At 49.2% G+C, this 18,275-nt stretch overlaps 1 protein-coding gene across 1 annotated transcript in view; it reads left to right on the top strand.

Annotated features, from left to right (window-relative positions):
* Positions 1-18,275, top strand: part of myo10l3 (myosin X, like 3) — a 217,982-nt gene that overhangs the window by 157,242 nt on the left and 42,465 nt on the right. The window contains exons 23-25 of the mRNA XM_080199296.1: positions 3,543-3,666; positions 5,924-6,167; positions 15,583-15,678. Coding sequence (XP_080055422.1) covers positions 3,543-3,666; positions 5,924-6,167; positions 15,583-15,678 — 464 coding nt within the window. The remainder of the gene's footprint in view (positions 1-3,542; positions 3,667-5,923; positions 6,168-15,582; positions 15,679-18,275) is intronic.

Raw genomic sequence — 18,275 nt, 5'->3', positions numbered from 1 at the left:
ATTTCTTATGTTCTTATGTTCACTCACTCACCACCCTCTGAGTGAAAAACTTTCCCCTGACATCTCCTCTGTACCTGCTCCCCAGCACCTTAAACCTGTGTCCTCTCATAGCGACTTATAGAAACTTATAAAATTCCAACAGGGTGAGACAGGGTAGATTCAAAAGAATGTTCCCAGTGGCGGGGAGTCCACAACTAGGAGTCTTAGTTTGAGGATAAGGGATAAACCTTTTCGAACTGAGTTGAGAAATTTCTTCACCCAGAGAGTGGTGAATGTGTGGAATTCACTCCTACAGAAAGTAGCTGAGGCCAAAATGTTGTCTGATTTCAAGAAGAAATTACATATAGCTCTTGGGGCTAAAGGGATCAAGGGTATGGGGAGGAAATTGAATTTGATCAGCCATGATCATAATGAATAGTGGAGCAGGCTTAGAGTCATAGAGGTTTACACATTGAAACAGGCCCTTTGGCCCAACCTGTCCATGCCACCCTTTTTTTTTAAACCCCTAAGCTAATCCCAATTGTCCACATTTGGCCCATATCCCTCTATACTCATTGTACCCATGTATCTGTCTAAATGCTTTTTAAAAGACAAAATTGTACCTGCCTTTACTACTACCTCTGGCAGTTTGTTCCAGACACCCACCATCCTCTGTGTGAAACAATTGCCCCTCTGGACACTTTTGTATCTTTCCCCTCTCACCTTAAACCTATGCCCTCCAGTTTTAGACTCCCCTACCTTTGGGAAAAGATATTGACTATCTAGCTGATCTGTGCCCCTCATTATTTTATAGACCTCTATAAGATCACCCCTCAGCCTCCTACGCTCCAGAGAAACAAGTCCCAGTCTATCCAGCCTCTCCTTATAACTCAATCCATCAAGTCCTGGTGGCATCCTAGGGAATCATCTCTGCACTCTTTCTAGTTTAATAATATCCTTTCTATAATAGGGTGACCGGAATTGCTCACAATATTCCAAGTGTGGCCTTACCAATGTCTTGTACAATTTCAACAAGACATCCCAACTCCTGTATTCAGTGTTCTGACCGATGAAACCAAGCATGCCGAATGCCTTCTTCACCACTCTGTCCACCTGTGACTCCACTTTCAAGGAGCTATGAACATGTCCCCCTAGATCTCTTTGTTCTGTAACTCTCTCCAACACCCTATCATTAACTGAGTAACTCCTGCCCTGGTTCAATCTACCAAAATGCATCACCTCACATTTGTCTAAATTAAACTCCATCTGCCATTCGTCAGCCCACTGGCCCAATTGATCAAGATCCCATTGCAATTGGAGATAACTTTCTTCACTGTCCACTATGCCACCAATCTTGGTGTCATCTGCAAACTTACTAACCATGTCCCCTATATTCTCATCCAAATCATTAATATAAATGACAAATAACAGTGGGCCCAGCACTGATCCCTGAGGCACACTGCTGCTCACAGGCCTCCAGTTTGAAAAACAATCTCTACAACCACTTAGAGAAGCCAATTTTATATCCATTTAGATCCCTCACCCTGGATCCTGTGAGATTTAATCTTATGCAACAACCTATCATGCGGTACCTTGTCAAAGGCCTTGCTAAAGTCCATGTAGACAACATCAAACTGCACTGCCCTCATCTACCGTCTTGGTTACCCCTTCAAAAAAAGTCAATCAAATTTGTGAGACATGATTTTCCACTCATAAAGCCATGCTGACTGTCCCTAATCAGTCCTTGCGTCTCTAAATGTCTGTAGATCCTGTCTCTCAAAATACCTTCCAACAATTTACTCTCCACAGATGTGAGGCTCACTGGCCTGTAGTTCCCAGGCTTTCCCTGCAGCCCTTTTTAAACAAAGACACAACGTTTGCCACTCTCCAATCTTCAGGCACCTCACCCGTGACTGTCGATGATTCAAGTATCTCAGCTAGGGGACCTACAACTTCCTCCCTAGCCCCCACATTGTCCTGGGATATACTTCATCAGGTTATAAGAACATAAGTCATAAGAAATAGGAGCAGGAGTAGGCCATCTGGCCCTTCGAGCCTGCCCCGCCATTCAATAAGATCATGGCTGATCTGAAGTGGATCAGTTCCACTTTCCCGCTTTCTCCCCATAACCCTTAATTCCCTTGTCTACCAAAAACCTATCTACCTGTGACTTAAATATATTTAGCGAGGCAGCCTCCACCACTTCAATGGGCAGAGAATTCCAGAGATTCATCACCCTTTGAGTGAAGAAGTTCCTCCTCAACTCCGTTCTAAACCGCGCCCCCCCTTATCTTGAGGCTGTGCCCTCTAGTCCTGTTGTCCTTTCTGAGCGGGAAGAATTTCTCTACCCTATCCATCCCTTTCTTTATCTTATACGTCCGTATAAGATCCCCCCTCATCCTTCTAAACTCCAACGAGTACAGACCCAGTCTATTTAGCCTCTCTTCATAGTCCAACCCCCTCATCTCCGGTATCAGCCTAGTAAACCTCCTCTGCACTCCCTTCAAGGCCAAAATATCCTTGCGTAAGTGCAGCGACCAAAACTGCACACAGTACTCCAGCTGCGGCCTCACCAGTGCCCTGTACAGTTGCAGCAAGACCTCCCTACTTTTATATTCAATCCCCCTCGCTATAAAAGTCCTGGGGATTTATCTGCCTTGATGCGCTTTAACACTTCCAGCACCTGCTCCTCTGTAATATGTACACTCCTCAAGATAGCACTATTTATTTCTCCAAGTTCCCTAACATTCATTCTTTTCTCAACAGTAAATACTGATGAGAAATATTCATTTAGGATCTCACCCATCTCTTGTGGATCCGTACACAGATGACCTTGTTGATCCTTAAGAGGCCCTACTCTCTCCCTTGTTACTCTTTTGCCCTTTATGTATTTGTAGAAGTTCTTTGGATTCTCCTTTGCCTTATCTACCAAAACAATCTCGTGTCCCCTTTTTGGCCTCCTGAATTCTCTCTCAGCTCTACTCCTACACTCTTCAAGGGATCCACTTGATCCCAGCTGCCTATGAGATTTTGGCTTGAAGGGCCGAAGGACTACTCCTGCTTCTAGCTTACACATTTCTATATTTGTGAGATTTCATGAGGGAGAATGTTACTGGGATCTGACTGTGCGGGGGGGGGGGGGGGGGCGGGGCGGTGTTACTGGGATCGGACTGTGCAGAGGGTGTTACTGGGATCGGACTGTGCGGGGGGTGTTACTGGGATCGGACTGTGCGGAGGGTGTTACTGGGATCGGACTGTGCGGGGGGGGTGTTACTGGGATCGGACTGTGCGGAGGGTGTTACTGGGATCGGACTGTGCGGGGGCTGTTACTGGGATCGGACAGTGCGGAGAATGTTACTGGGATGGGACTGTGTGGGGGGGGGGTGTCACTGGGGTCAGACTGTGCGGGGGTTGTCACTGGGATCGGACTGTGCGGGGGTTGTCACTGGGATCGGACTGTGCAGGGGGGTGTCACTGGGATTAGACTATGCGGAGGGTGTTACTGGGATTGGACTGTGCACCTTGGTAAATTTCACACTCTCTCCCTCTCTTTCTGGGGACAGTTGATGGACAGCGAGGAGGAGATCGATGTCCGAGTGGACACTGATGATGAGTTCAGCACTTGTCGAGCTCCCATTGGCTTTGGCTCCAGGGCTCTGTATTTCCATGGCTACCTCTGCATGAAAGGTGAGCACCTCTCAACACAGCACAATCCAATAGAAATCCTGAATTAGACCCAGGGGAAGGGCCCAATCCCACAGGACAGGAGCCCGGGGGGAAGGCCCGGTCCCTCAGGGCAGGAGCCCGGGGGAAAGGCCCGGTCCCTCAGGGCAGGACCCCAGGGGAAAGGCCCAGTCCCTCAGGGCAGGAGCCCGGGGGAAAGGCCCGGTCCCTCAGGGCAGGAGCCCGGGGGAAAGGCCCGGTCCCTCAGGACAGGACCCCGGGGGAAAGGCCCGGTCCCTCAGGACAGGAGCCCGGGGGAAAGGCCCAGTCCCTCAGGGCAGGAGCCCGGGGGAAAGGCCCGGTCCCTCAGGACAGGAGCCCGGGGGAAAGGCCCGGTCCCTCAGGACAGGAGCCCGGGGGAAAGGCCCGGTCCCTCAGGACAGGAGCCCAGGGGAAAGGCCCGGTCCCTCAGGGCAGGAGCCCGGGGGAAAGGCCCGGTCCCTCAGGGCAGGAGCCCGGGGGAAAGGCCCGGTCCCTCAGGACAGGAGCCCGGGGGAAAGGCCCAATCCCTCAGGGCAGGACCCCGGGGGAAAGGCCCAGTCCCTCAGGGCAGGAGCCCGGGGGAAAGGCCCGGTCCCTCAGGACAGGAGCCCGGGGGAAAGGCCCGGTCCCTCAGGACAGGAGCCCGGGGGAAAGGCCCGGTCCCTCAGGACAGGAGCCCGGGGGAAAGGCCCGGTCCCTCAGGGCAGGAGCCCGGGGGAAAGGCCCGGTCCCACAGGGCAGGACCCCGGGGGAAAGGCCCAATCCCTCAGGGCAGGACCCCGGGGGAAAGGCCCGGTCCCTCAGGGCAGGAGCCCGGGGGAAAGGCCCGGTCCCTCAGGGCAGGAGCCCGGGGGAAAGGCCCGGTCCCTCAGGGCAGGAGCCCGGGGGAAAGGCCCGGTCCCTCAGGGCAGGAGCCCGGGGGAAAGGCCCAATCCCTCAGCACAGGACCCTGGGGGAAAGGCCCAATCCCTCAGGGCAGGAGCCCGGGGGAAAGGCCCAGTCCCACAGGGCAGGACCCCGGGGGAAAGGCCCAATCCCTCAGGGCAGGAGCCCGGGGGAAAGGCCCGGTCCCTCAGGGCAGGAGCCCGGGGGAAAGGCCCAGTCCCTCAGGGCAGGAGCCCGGGGGAAAGGCCCAATCCCTCCGCACAGGACCCCGGGGGAAATGCCCAATCCCTCAGGGCAGGACCCCGGGGGAAAGGCCCAATCCCTCAGGGCAGGAGCCCGGGGGAAAGGCCCAGTCCCTCAGGGCAGGAGCCCGGGGGAAAGGCCCGGTCCCTCAGGGCAGGAGCCCGGGGGAAAGGCCCAGTCCCACAGGGCAGGAGCCCGGGGGAAAGGCCCAGTCCCTCAGGGCAGGTCCCCGGGGGAAAGGCCCAGTCCCTCAGGGCAGGTCCCCGGGGGAAAGGCCCGGTCCCTCAGGGCAGGACCCCGGGGGAAAGGCCCAGTCCCACAGGGCAGGAGCCCGGGGGAAAGGCCCGGTCCCTCAGGGCAGGAGCCCGGGGGAAAGGCCCGGTCCCTCAGGGCAGGAGCCCGGGGGAAAGGCCCGGTCCCACAGGGCAGGAGCCCGGGGGAAAGGCCCGGTCCCTCAGGGCAGGAGCCCGGGGGAAAGGCCCAGTCCCTCAGCACAGGACCCCGGGGGAAAGGCCCGGTCCCTCAGGGCAGGAGCCTGGGGGAAAGGCCCAGTTCCTCAGCACAGGACCCCGGGGGAAAGGCCCGGTCCCTCAGGGCAGGAGCCCGGGGGAAAGGCCCAGTCCCTCAGCACAGGACCCCGGGGGAAAGGCCCGGTCCCTCAGGGCAGGAGCCTGGGGGAAAGGCCCAGTCCCTCAGGGCAGGAGCCCGGGGGAAAGGCCCAGTCCCTCAGGGCAGGAGCCTGGGGGAAAGGCCCAGTCCCTCAGGGCAGGAGCCTGGGGGAAAGGCCCAGTCCCTCAGGGCAGGAGCCCGGGGGAAAGGCCCAGTCCCTCAGGGCAGGAGCCCGGGGGAAAGGCCCAGTCCCTCAGGGCAGGAGCCCGGGGGAAAGGCCCAGTCCCTCAGGGCAGGAGCCCGGGGGAAAGGCCCGGTCCCTCAGGGCAGGACCCCGGGGGAAAGGCCCGGTCCCTCAGGGCAGGAGCCCGGGGGAAAGGCCCAATCCCTCAGGACATGTTTTCCTGACAGGAACCGAAGCAGGAGCTTCCCTTTGGTTTTTGCCCTGTGTCCTTCTCTTTCCAAATGTCTGCCTCTGATCTGTAACCTTTGAATTCTTCAGGAGGGTTGATGATCCCATGGAAACACCGCTGGTGCGTGCTGAAGGATGAGACTTTCATGTGGTTCCGAGCCAAGCAGGAGGCCCTGAAGTCCGGCTGGCTGTACAAGAAGGGTGGGGGAATGTCCACGCTTTCCCGACGCAACTGGAAACGTCGCTGGTTCGTGCTGCGCGAGTCCCGACTGCTCTACTTTGAGAATGACAGCGAAGAGAAGCTGAAAGGAACTATTGATATCCGAGGGGCCAGGTGAGGCAAGAGCATCTCAGTTTGTAGCAGTGTGACAGCCTCCCCATCCCCCGCCCCTCCCATTTCTGTTACATAGAAACATTGAACAGTACAGCACAGTACAGGCCCTTCGGCCCTCGATGTTGTGCCGAGCTAGGTCCAATCCCAAGATCAAGCTATCCCACTCCCTATCATTCTGGTGTGCTCCATGTGCCTATCCAATAACCGCTTGAAAGTTCCTAAAGTGTCCGACTCCACTATCACAGCAGGCAGTGCATTCCACACCCCAACCAATCTCTGAGTAAAGAACCTACCTCGGACATCCCTCCTATATCTCCCACCATCAACCTTATAGTTATGCCCCATAGTAACAGCTACATCCACCCGAGGAAATAGTCTCTGTACATCCACTCCATCAATCCTCCTCATCATCTTATAAACCTCTATTAAGTCGCCTCTCATCCTCCTCCGCTCTAAAGAGAAAAGCCCCAGCTCCCTCAACCTTTCCTCATAAAACCCACCCTCCAAACCAGGCAGCATCCTGGTAAATCTCCTCTGCACTCTCTCCAATGTTTCCACATCCTTCTTATAGTGAGGTGACCAGAACTGCACACAATATTCCAAATGTGGTCTCACCAAGGTCCGGTATAGTTGCAGCATAACCCCACGGCTCTTAAACTCAAACCTCCTGTTAATAAACACTAACACACTATAAGCCTTCTTCACGGCTCTATCCACTTAAGTGGCAACCTTCAGAGATCTGTGGATATGAACCCCAAGATCTCTCTGTTCCTCCATATTCCTCAGAACCCTGCCATTGACCCTGTAATCTGCATTCAAGTGTGTCCGACCAAAATGTTGTTCCCACTTTCACCTTTCTCCCTCTGTCCCTCCATCATCCTCATCTCTCACCCCCTATTCCCCTTCTCCCTCTCCACTCCCTCTCACTCACCTATCCGCTTGCTGATCTCTTGTGGGTCTGTGTCTTGGTGGGAGGGTCTCAGGATGGAAGGTCAGAATGAATCAATTAACTATGTGTCTGGTTCCGGAACCTGGGAAAGCTTTTTAATCTCCAAAAACAAATGTTTATTCTCATTGTATACCATACGCAATCAGAACACACAATACTCGAAATTCGGCCTCACCAATGTCTTATATAACCTTACCATAACACTCCAACTTTTATATTCGATACTCCGATTTATAAAGGCCAAAGTCAGCATACAGTATATTCAATACTGTACACCATAATCAGTGAACAGTGTATTCAGTACTGTACATAATAATCAGTGTACAGTGTATTCAGTACTGTACATAATATTCAGTGTACAGTGTATTCAGTACTGTACATAATATTCAGTGTACAGTGTATTCAGTACTGTACACCATAATCAATATACAGTGTGTTCAATACTATACATCATAATCAATATACAGTGTATTCAGTACTGTACACAATACTCAGTGTACAGTGTATTCAGTACTGTACACCATAATCAATATACAGTGTTCAGTACTGTACACCATATTTAGTCAGTATACAGTCTATTCAATGCTGTATACAGTAGATACACACTGTATTCAATACTGTACACATACCCAGTCAGTATACAATATATTCAATATTGTACACTGTACTCCATGTACAGTGTATTCAATACTGCATACCATACTCAGTGTACAGTGTATTCAATACTGTACACCATGTTGGGAGGGATGTGTTGACTGGGAGTGTCTCAGAGGGAGGTGTTGACCCATTAGAGAAAATCTTCATTACAAGGGAGGAAGTGTCCGGTTTTTTAGGGAACATTAAAACTGATAAATCCCCAGGGCCTGATGGCATCTATCCTAGACTGCTCAGGGAGACGAGAGGTGAAATTGCTGGGCCTCTGGCAGAGATCTTTGTCTCTTCAATGGACACAGGTGAGGTCCCAGAGGATTGGAGGATAGCAAATATGGTACCGTTATTTAAGAAAGGTAGTAGGGATAACCCGGGTAATTATAGGCCGGTGAGCTTGACGTCCGTGGTAGGGAAATTGTTGGAGAGGATCCTTAGAGATAGGGATGTGTGAGCATTTAGAATGGAACAATCTCATTAGTGATAGACAACATGGTTTTGTACGAGGGAGGTCGTGCCTTACAAATTTGGTTGAGTTTTTTGAGGAGGTGACAAAAACGATTGACGAGGGAAGGGCTGTGGATGTCGTTTATATGGATTTTAGTAAAGCGTTTGACAAGGTCCAGTTCTGGTCGCCGCACTACCAGAAGGACGTGGAGGCTTTGGAGAGAGTGCAGAGGAGGTTTACCAGGATGTTGCCTGGTATGGAGGGTCTTAGCTATGAGGAGAGATTGGGTAAACTGGGGTTGTTCTTTCTGGACAGATGGAGAATGAGGGGAGATCTAATAGAGGTGTACAAAATTATGAAGGGTATAGATAGGGTGAACAGTGGGAAGCTTTTTCCCAGGTCAGAGGTGACGATCACGAGGAGTCACGGACTCAAGGTGAGAGGGGCGAGGTATAACTCCGATATCAGAGGGATGTATTTTACACAGAGGGTGGGGGGGTGCCTGGAATGCATTGCCAAGCAAGGTGGTGGAGGCAGACATGCTGGCATCATTTAAGACTTATCTGGATAGCCATAAGAAATAGGAGCAGGAGTAGGCCATCTAGCCCTTTGAGCCTGCCCCACCATTCAATAAGATCATGGCTGATCTGAAGTGGATCAGTTCCACTTTCCCGCTTTCTCCCCATAACCCTTAATTCCCCTGTCTATCAAAAACCTATCTACCCGTGTCTTAAATATATTTAGCGAGGTAGCCTCCACCACTTCAACGGGCAGAGAATTCCAGAGATTCACCACCCTTTGAGTGAAGAAGTTCCTCCTCAACTCCGATCTAAACTGCGCCCCCCCCTTATCTTGAGGCTGTGCCCTCGAGTCCTGTTGTCCTTTCTGAGCGGGAAGAATCTCTCTACCTCTACCCTATCCATCCCTTTCATTATCTTATACGTCTCTATAAGATCCCCCCTCATCCTTCTAAACTCCGAGTACAGACCCAGTCTATTCAGTCTCTCTTCATAGTCCAACCCCCTCATCTCCGATATTAGCCTAGTGAACCTCCCCTGCACTCCCTCCAAGGCCAAAATATCCTTGCGCAAGTGCGGCGACCAAAACTGCACACAGTACTCCAGCTGCGGCCTCACCAGTACCCTGTACAGTTGCAGCAAGACCTCCCTGCTTTTATATTCTATCCCCCTCGCTATAAAGGCCAGCATCCCATTCGCCTTCCTGATCACCTGCTGCACCTGCAGACTGGGTTTTTGTGACTCATGCACAAGGACCCCCAGGTCCCTCTGCACCGTAGCATGCTGCAGCTTTTCGCCCTTTAAATAGTAACCCCTCCTACTATTATTCCTGTCAAAGTGGATAACCTCACACTTGCTAACATTGTACTCCATCTGCCAGGTCCTCGCCCACTCGCTCAGCCTATCCAGATCCTTCTGCAGACTTTCTACACCCTCCGCACAATTCGCTTTTCCACTCATCTTCGTGTCATCAGCAAGTTTCGTTACCCTACACTCAGCCCCCTCCTCCAGATCATCTATATAAATGGTAAATAGTTGAGGCCCCAGCACCGATCCCTGTGGCACTCCACTAGTCACCAACCGCCAACCAGAATAGCACCCATTGATACCAATTCTCTGCTTCCTATTGGACAGCCAATCCTCTACCCACGCTAACACCTTACCCCCAACCCCAAGCCCCCTAACCTTCTGAAGCAACCTTTTGTGCGGCACCTTATCAAACGCCTTTTGAAAATCGAGAAACACCACATCCACTGGTTCCCCTCTGTCTACCACACTAGTCACATCCTCATAGAAATCCAATAAATTTGTCAAACGCGACTTCCCCTTAACGAATCCGTGCTGCGTCTGCATTATCAAACCATTCTTTTCTAGGCGCCTTGCTATTTCTTCTTTGATGATGGATTCAAGCATTTTTCCAACTACAGATGTTAAACTAACCGGCCTATAATTCCCTGCCTTTTGCCTGCTACCTTTTTTGAACAGCGGCGTAACATTAGCCGTTTTCCAATCTTCCGGCACTTCCCCGGAATCCAGTGAAGTTTGGTAAATAATCACTAAGGCATCCACTATCACCTCTGCCATTTCCTTCAGAAGCCTGGGATGCATTCCATCCGGACCTGGGGACTTGTCCACCATCAGTTCCACTAGTCGATCAAGCACTACCTCTCTAGTGACAGTAATCGCATTCAGGCCCTCAACTCCTACCATCCTTCTATCTTTAATATCCGGCAAACTATTCGTGTCCTCCTCTGTGAAGACCGAGGCAAAAAACTTATTTAAAGCCTCAGCCATTTCCTCGTCTCCCACCACTAAATCCCCCCTCTCATCCTCTAAGGGTCCAAAATTCACTCTAGCCAGCCTCCTCCTCTTTATATATTTGTAAAAACTATTACTGTCCTTTTTTATATTTAGTGCTAGTTTAGCTTCATAGTCTTCATAGTTTATTTATCAACTTCTTAGTCAATCTTTGTTGATTTTTAAACCTCTCCCAATCTTCTACTCGCCCACTACTTTTAGCCACTCTAAACGCATCAGCTTTTAATTTAATACTCTTTATTTTCTTCGATAACCACAGCTGGTTATCCCTGCTCCTACATTCCTTCTTTACCATCGGAATATATTTCTGCTGAGCACCAAAAAAGATCTCCTTAAATATCCTCCACTGTTCCTTAGCCGTCCTACCGACCAATCGGCGCCCCCAATCTACATTTGCCAATTCCTCTCTCACAGCCACATGAGCAGACTGGGAATGGAGGGATACAGAAGAATGGTCCAGTTGGACCAATGAGCGGTGCAGGCTTAGAGGGCCGAAGGGCCTGTTTCCTGTGCTGTACTGTTCTGTGTTCTCAGTCAGTATACAGTATATGCAATACTGTACACCGTACTCAGTGAACAGTGTATTCACTACTGTACAATGGACGAAAAGGGATTTTATGGATGAAAAGGGATTGGTCTAGGTTAGTGGGTCATTGTTTTTTAACTGGTCGGCGCAACATCGTGGGCCGAAGGGCCTGTTCTGCGCTGTTATGTTCTATGTTCTATGTACACTGTACCCAGTCAGTATACAGTATATTCAATATTGTACACTGTACTCATGTACAGTGTATTCAATACTATATACCAGACTCAGTAAGTATACAGTTATTTAATACTGTATTCAGCCAGTGTACAATCTGTTCAATACTGTACACCGTACTCAGTGTACAGTGTATTCTGTACTGTATATCATTGTCAGTATACAGTGTATTCAATACTGTACACTGTGTTCAGTCGGTATACAGTGTATTCAATACAGTACACTGTGTTCAGTCAGTATACAGTGTATTCAATACTGTACACCGTGTTCAGTCGGTATACAGTGTATTCAATACTGTACACCGTGTTCAGTCGGTATACAGTGTATTCAATACTGTACACCGTGTTCAGTCGGTATACAGTGTATTCAATACTGTACACCGTGTTCAGTCGGTATACAGTGTATTCAATACTGTACACCGTGTTCAGTCGGTATACAGTGTATTCAATACAGTACACTGTGTTCAGTCGGTATACAGTGTATTCAATACTGTACACTGTGTTCAGTCAGTATACAGTGTATTCAATACTGTACACCGTGTTCAGTCAGTATACAGTGTATTCAATACTGTACAGTGTTCAGTCAGTATACAGTGTATTCAATACAGTACACTGTGTTCAGTCAGTATACAGTGTATTCAATACTGTACACCGTGTTCAGTCGGTATACAGTGTATTCAATACTGTACACTGTGTTCAGTCAGTATACAGTGTATTCAATACTGTACAGTGTTCAGTCATATACAGTGTATTCAATACAGTACACTGTGTTCAGTCGGTATACAGTGTATTCAATACTGTACACCGTGTTCAGTCGGTATACAGTGTATTCAATACTGTACACTGTGTTCAGTCATATACAGTGTATTCAATACTGTACACTGTGTTCAGTCAGTATACAGTGTATTCAATACTGTACACCGTGTTCAGTCGGTATACAGTGTATTCAATACTGTACACTGTGTTCAGTCATATACAGTGTATTCAATACTGTACACAGTGTTCAGTCGGTATACAGTGTATTCAATACTGTACACTGTGTTCAGTCGGTATACAGTGTATTCAATACTGTACACTGTGTTCAGTCAATATACAGTGTATTCAATACTGTACAGTGTTCAGTCAGTATACAGTGTATTCAATACTGTACACTGTGTTCAGTCAGTATACAGTGTATTCAATACTGTACACTGTGTTCAGTCGGTATACAGTGTATTCAATACTGTACACAGTGTTCAGTCGGTATACAGTGTATTCAATACTGTACACTGTTCAGTCGGTATACAGTGTATTCAATACTGTACACTGTGTTCAGTCGGTATACAGTGTATTCAATACTGTACACTGTGTTCAGTCGGTATACAGTGTATTCAATACTGTACACTGTGTTCAGTCGGTATACAGTGTATTCAATACTGTACACTGTGTTCAGTCAGTATACAGTGTATTCAATACTGTACAGTGTTCAGTCAGTATACAGTGTATTCAATACTGTACACTGTGTTCAGTCAGTATACAGTGTATTCAATACTGTACAGTGTTCAGTCAGTATACACTGTATTCAATACTGTACACTGTGTTCAGTCGGTATACAGTGTATTCAATACTGTACACCGTGTTCAGTCGGTATACAGTGTATTCAATACTGTACACTGTGTTCAGTCATATACAGTGTATTCAATACTGTACACTGTGTTCAGTCAGTATACAGTGTATTCAATACTGTACACCGTGTTCAGTCGGTATACAGTGTATTCAATACTGTACACTGTGTTCAGTCATATACAGTGTATTCAATACTGTACACAGTGTTCAGTCGGTATACAGTGTATTCAATACTGTACACTGTGTTCAGTCGGTATACAGTGTATTCAATACTGTACACTGTGTTCAGTCGGTATACAGTGTATTCAATACTGTACACTGTGTTCAGTCAATATACAGTGTATTCAATACTGTACAGTGTTCAGTCAGTATACAGTGTATTCAATACTGTACACTGTGTTCAGTCAGTATACAGTGTATTCAATACTGTACACTGTGTTCAGTCGGTATACAGTGTATTCAATACTGTACACAGTGTTCAGTCGGTATACAGTGTATTCAATACTGTACACTGTGTTCAGTCGGTATACAGTGTATTCAATACTGTACACTGTGTTCAGTCAGTATACAGTGTATTCAATACTGTACAGTGTTCAGTCAGTATACAGTGTATTCAACACTGTACACTGTGTTCAGTCAGTATACAGTGTATTCAATACTGTACAGTGTTCAGTCAGTATACACTGTATTCAATACTGTACACTGTGTTCAGTCGGTATACAGTGTATTCAATACTGTACACCGTGTTCAGTCGGTATACAGTGTATTCAATACTGTACACTGTGTTCAGTCAGTATACAGTGTATTCAATACTGTACACAGTGTTCAGTCGGTATACAGTGTATTCAATACTGTACACCGTGTTCAGTCGGTATACAGTGTATTCAATACTGTACACTGTGTTCAGTCGGTATACAGTGTATTCAATACTGTACACCGTGTTCAGTCGGTATACAGTGTATTCAATACTGTACAGTGTTCAGTCATATACAGTGTATTCAATACTGTACACCGTGTTCAGTCAGTATACAGTGTATTCAATACAGTACAGTGTTCAGTCATATACAGTGTATTCAATACTGTACACTGTGTTCAGTCGGTATACAGTGTATTCAATACTGTACACTGTGTTCAGTCGGTATACAGTGTATTCAATACTGTACACTGTGTTCAGTCAGTATACAGTGTATTCAATACTGTACACTGTGTTCAGTCATATACAGTGTATTCAATACTGTACACCGTGTTCAGTCGGTATACAGTGTATTCAATACTGTACACCGTGTTCAGTCATATACAGTGTATTCAATACTGTACACAGTGTTCAGTCGGTATACAGTGTATTCAATACAGTACACCGTGTTCAGTCATATACAGTGTATTCAATACTGTACACAGTGTTCAGTCAGTATACAGTGTATTCAATACTGTACACCGTGTTCAGTCATATACAGTGTATTCAATACTGTACACAGTGTTCAGTCGGTATACAGTGTATTCAATACTGTACACTGTGTTCAGTCGGTATACAGTGTATTCAATACTGTACACCGTGTTCAGTCATATACAGTGTATTCAATACTGTACACAGTGTTCAGTCGGTATACAGTGTATTCAATACTGTACACCGTGTTCAGTCATATACAGTGTATTCAATACTGTACAGTGTTCAGTCGGTATACAGTGTATTCAATACTGTACACTGTGTTCAGTCAGTATACAGTCGGCCTCATTTTACCTGCTGCACATGCATGTTTTCACAGGGGGCGGTAGATTGATTTAGGACAAATTCCCAGCCACCCCCCAACTCACCCTCTCAATACACAGGATGCTGAAATTGCCTTGTGAAAATTCCTGTTGAACCTGCCTCCACTGCCCTTTCAAGCAGCATCTTCCAGATCACAACAACTCACAGAACTCTCCTGATCTCTCCCTCTGGTTCTTTTACTGATTCTCTTCAATCTGGTTACCCACCTCCTGCCACTGAGAAGAATGTTTCCTTATGTACTCTTTCATCAATTTGAAAACATCTTTAAATTTCCTCTTAACCGTCTCTGCTCCAAGGAGAACAATCCCGGTGTCTCCAGTCTCTCCACAGTAACTGAAATCCCTCATCCCTGGGAACATTGCAGTAAATCTCCCTCTCACCCTCTCCAAGGTTTGGACATCCTTCTGAAAGTGTGGAGCCCAGGATTGGACACTATTCTCCTGCTGAAGTCTAACCAGAAATTTATAAAGAGTTTACTATAAGTTCTTTACTTTGTGGCGGGTCTGGCAGCATCTGTGGGGAGAGAAAAGAGTTGACGTTTTGAATCCAGACGACCCTTTGTCAAAGCTGGGCATCTGGACTGGAAACATTAACACTTTTCTCTCCTTACAGATGCTGCCAGACCTGCTGAGATTTTCTAGCATTTTCTCTTTTGGTTTTAGATTCCAGCATCCACAGTAATTTGCTTTTATCCTTACTTTGTGTATTCAATTCCTTCTATTTATAAAACCATGATCTCATTTTCTTTTTCACCAACCTGTGTTGTCACCTTCACAGATGTGTGTGTGAACCAATTTCAGTTCTTTGTGCTCTGTGCCCCTCTATATCCTCCTTAACTCTTGTCATTGTCCTTTTCACTCATTACTGGAGTTGGTGGTTTATGAATGAATTCTTTCTTTCAGAGAGATTGTGGACAATGGGGAGAAGGAGAATGCGTTGGATATAGTGACAGGAGAGAGAACCTATCACATTGTCGCAGAGTCTCCGGAGGATGCCAGGTATAATTCAGTAATTTTCAGGATGTCACTGTCTGGACCCACATTTATTGGCCACCCCTAATTGCCCTTGAAAAGGCGTCTGAACCACTGCTGTCTGTGTGGTGTAGAATCATAGAATGATTACTGCCCAGAAGGGCGATATGGTGGGCACAGTGGTTAGCACTGCTGCCTCATAGTGCCAAGGATCTGGGTTCAATTCTGATCTCGGGTCACTGTGTGGAGTCTGCGCGTTGTCCCCGTGTCTGCGTGGGTTCCCTCCCAGTGCCCCAGTTTCCTCCCACAGTCCAAAGATGCGCAGGTTGGGGAGTGAGTGGGCTAAGTGCATGGGGTTATGGGATAGGATGGGGTGTGAGCCTGGGAAAGCTGTTCCAGCAAGACATAGCTAGGATGCAAGACTGGGCAGATGGACTTCAATGCGGATAAATGTGTAGTGGTCCATTTTGGCAGGACCAACGGGATGAAGGAGTACAATATCAAGGGTAGGAGTCTTAGCAGTGTTGGGGATCAGAAGGATCTTGGGGTCCGGGTCCATAGGACTCTTAAATCGACCTCACAGGTGGAGGATGTGGTCAAGAAGGCGTATGATGTACTGGCCTTCATTAATTGAGGAATTGAGTTTAGGAGTCGGGAGGTAATGCTGCAACTTTATAAGTCTTTAAAAAGAGAAAGGTTTTAGCAGCAGCGTACAACAAGTGGCGTATAGCAGTGTGTACAGCAGCAGTGTACAGCAAGCAGCATACCCCAGTTTTGGCAACACCAGTGCTTCACACTCAGGTGCTGCCAAAATATGTTTGTGTGACTCAAAACAAAACATGTGAAATGAGGAACTATTCCAGCAGTCCACCAGGAAGGAAACTTTAGCCCGTGTCTCAGTTTGACTCACTTATTCTCACTTCCTGCTGCTTTACTGATCATTGCTCAGGAATGGCCTTTAGCACCTGGTCATTTCCCAACTGGAGTTTTCTCAATGTGAATTCAGGAGGTTTATAGCCCGCTGCTCCTCCCAAGTCCACAGAAACTGTGAGTGAAAACCAATGCACCCTCAGCACTGACCCTCTGACAGTGTGGCACTCCCTCAGCACTGACCCTCTGACAATGTGGCACTCCCTCAGCACTGACCCTCTGACAGTGCGGCACTCCCTCAGCACTGACCCTCTGACAGTGCGGCACTCCCTCAGCACTGACCCTCTGACAGTGCGGCACTCCCTCAGCACTGACCCTCTGACAGTGCGGCACTCCCTCAGCACTGACCCTCTGACAATGTGGCACTCCCTCAGTACTGACCCTCTGACAGTGCGGCACTCCCTCAGCACTGACCCACTGACAGTGCGGCACTCCCTCAGCACTGACCCTCTGACAGTGCGGCACTCCCTCAGCACTGACCCTCTGACAGTGCGGCACTCCCTCAGCACTGACCCACTGACAGTGCGGCACTCCCTCAGCACTGACCCTCTGACAGTGCGGCACTCCCTCAGCACTGACCCTCTGACAGTGCGGCACTCCCCCAGCACTGACCCTCTGACAGTGCGGCACTCCCTCAGCACTGACCCTCTGACAGTGCGGCACTCCCTCAGTACTGACCCTCTGACAGTGCGGCACTCCCCCAGCACTGACCCTCTGACAGTGCGGCACTCCCTCAGCACTGACCCTCTGACAGTGCGGCACTCCCTCAGCACTGACCCTCTGACAGTGCGGCACTCCCCCAGCACTGACCCTCTGACAGTGCGGCACTCCCCCAGCACTGACCCTCTGACAGTGCGGCACTCCCCCAGCACTGACCCTCTGACAGTGCGGCACTCCCCCAGCACTGACCCTCTGACAGTGCGGCACTCCCTCAGCACTGACCCTCTGACAGTGCGGCACTCCCCCAGCACTGACCCTCTGACAGTGCGGCACTCCCCCAGCACTGACCCTCTGACAGTGCGGCACTCCCTCAGCACTGACCCTCTGACAGTGCGGCACTCCCTCAGCACTGACCCTCTGACAGTGCGGCACTCCCCCAGCACTGACCCTCTGACAGTGCGGCACTCCCCCAGCACTGACCCTCTGACAGTGCGGCACTCCCCCAGCACTGACCCTCTGACAGTGCGGCACTCCCTCAGCACTGACCCTCTGACAGTGCGGCACTCCCCCAGCACTGACCCTCTGACAGTGCGGCACTCCCTCAGCACTGACCCTCTGACAGTGCGGCACTCCCCCAGCACTGACCCTCTGACAGTGCGGCACTCCCCCAGCACTGACCCTCTGACAGTGCGGCACTCCCTCAGCACTGACCCTCTGACAGTGCGGCACTCCCTCAGCACTGACCCTCTGACAGTGCGGCACTCCCCCAGCACTGACCCTCTGACAGTGCGGCACTCCCCCAGCACTGACCCTCTGACAGTGCGGCACTCCCCCAGCACTGACCCTCTGACAGTGCGGCACTCCCTCAGCACTGACCCTCTGACAGTGCGGCACTCCCCCAGCACTGACCCTCTGACAGTGCGACACTTGTACTTTTGGAGTGATCAGGACTTGAACCTAGAGCCTCCGCACTCAGAGACATCTATAGTACAACAGACACTTGATGGAGGGAGACAGAAAAATGAGAGTGAGAG

Source organism: Carcharhinus amblyrhynchos, chromosome 11 (assembly GCF_965287045.1).
Source record: "Carcharhinus amblyrhynchos chromosome 11, sCarAmb.v2.hapA, whole genome shotgun sequence".
Classification (NCBI taxonomy): Eukaryota; Metazoa; Chordata; class Chondrichthyes; order Carcharhiniformes; family Carcharhinidae; genus Carcharhinus; species Carcharhinus amblyrhynchos.
Note: the sequence above shows the minus strand (reverse complement) of the source record. Positions and strands in the feature narration are given on the sequence as shown.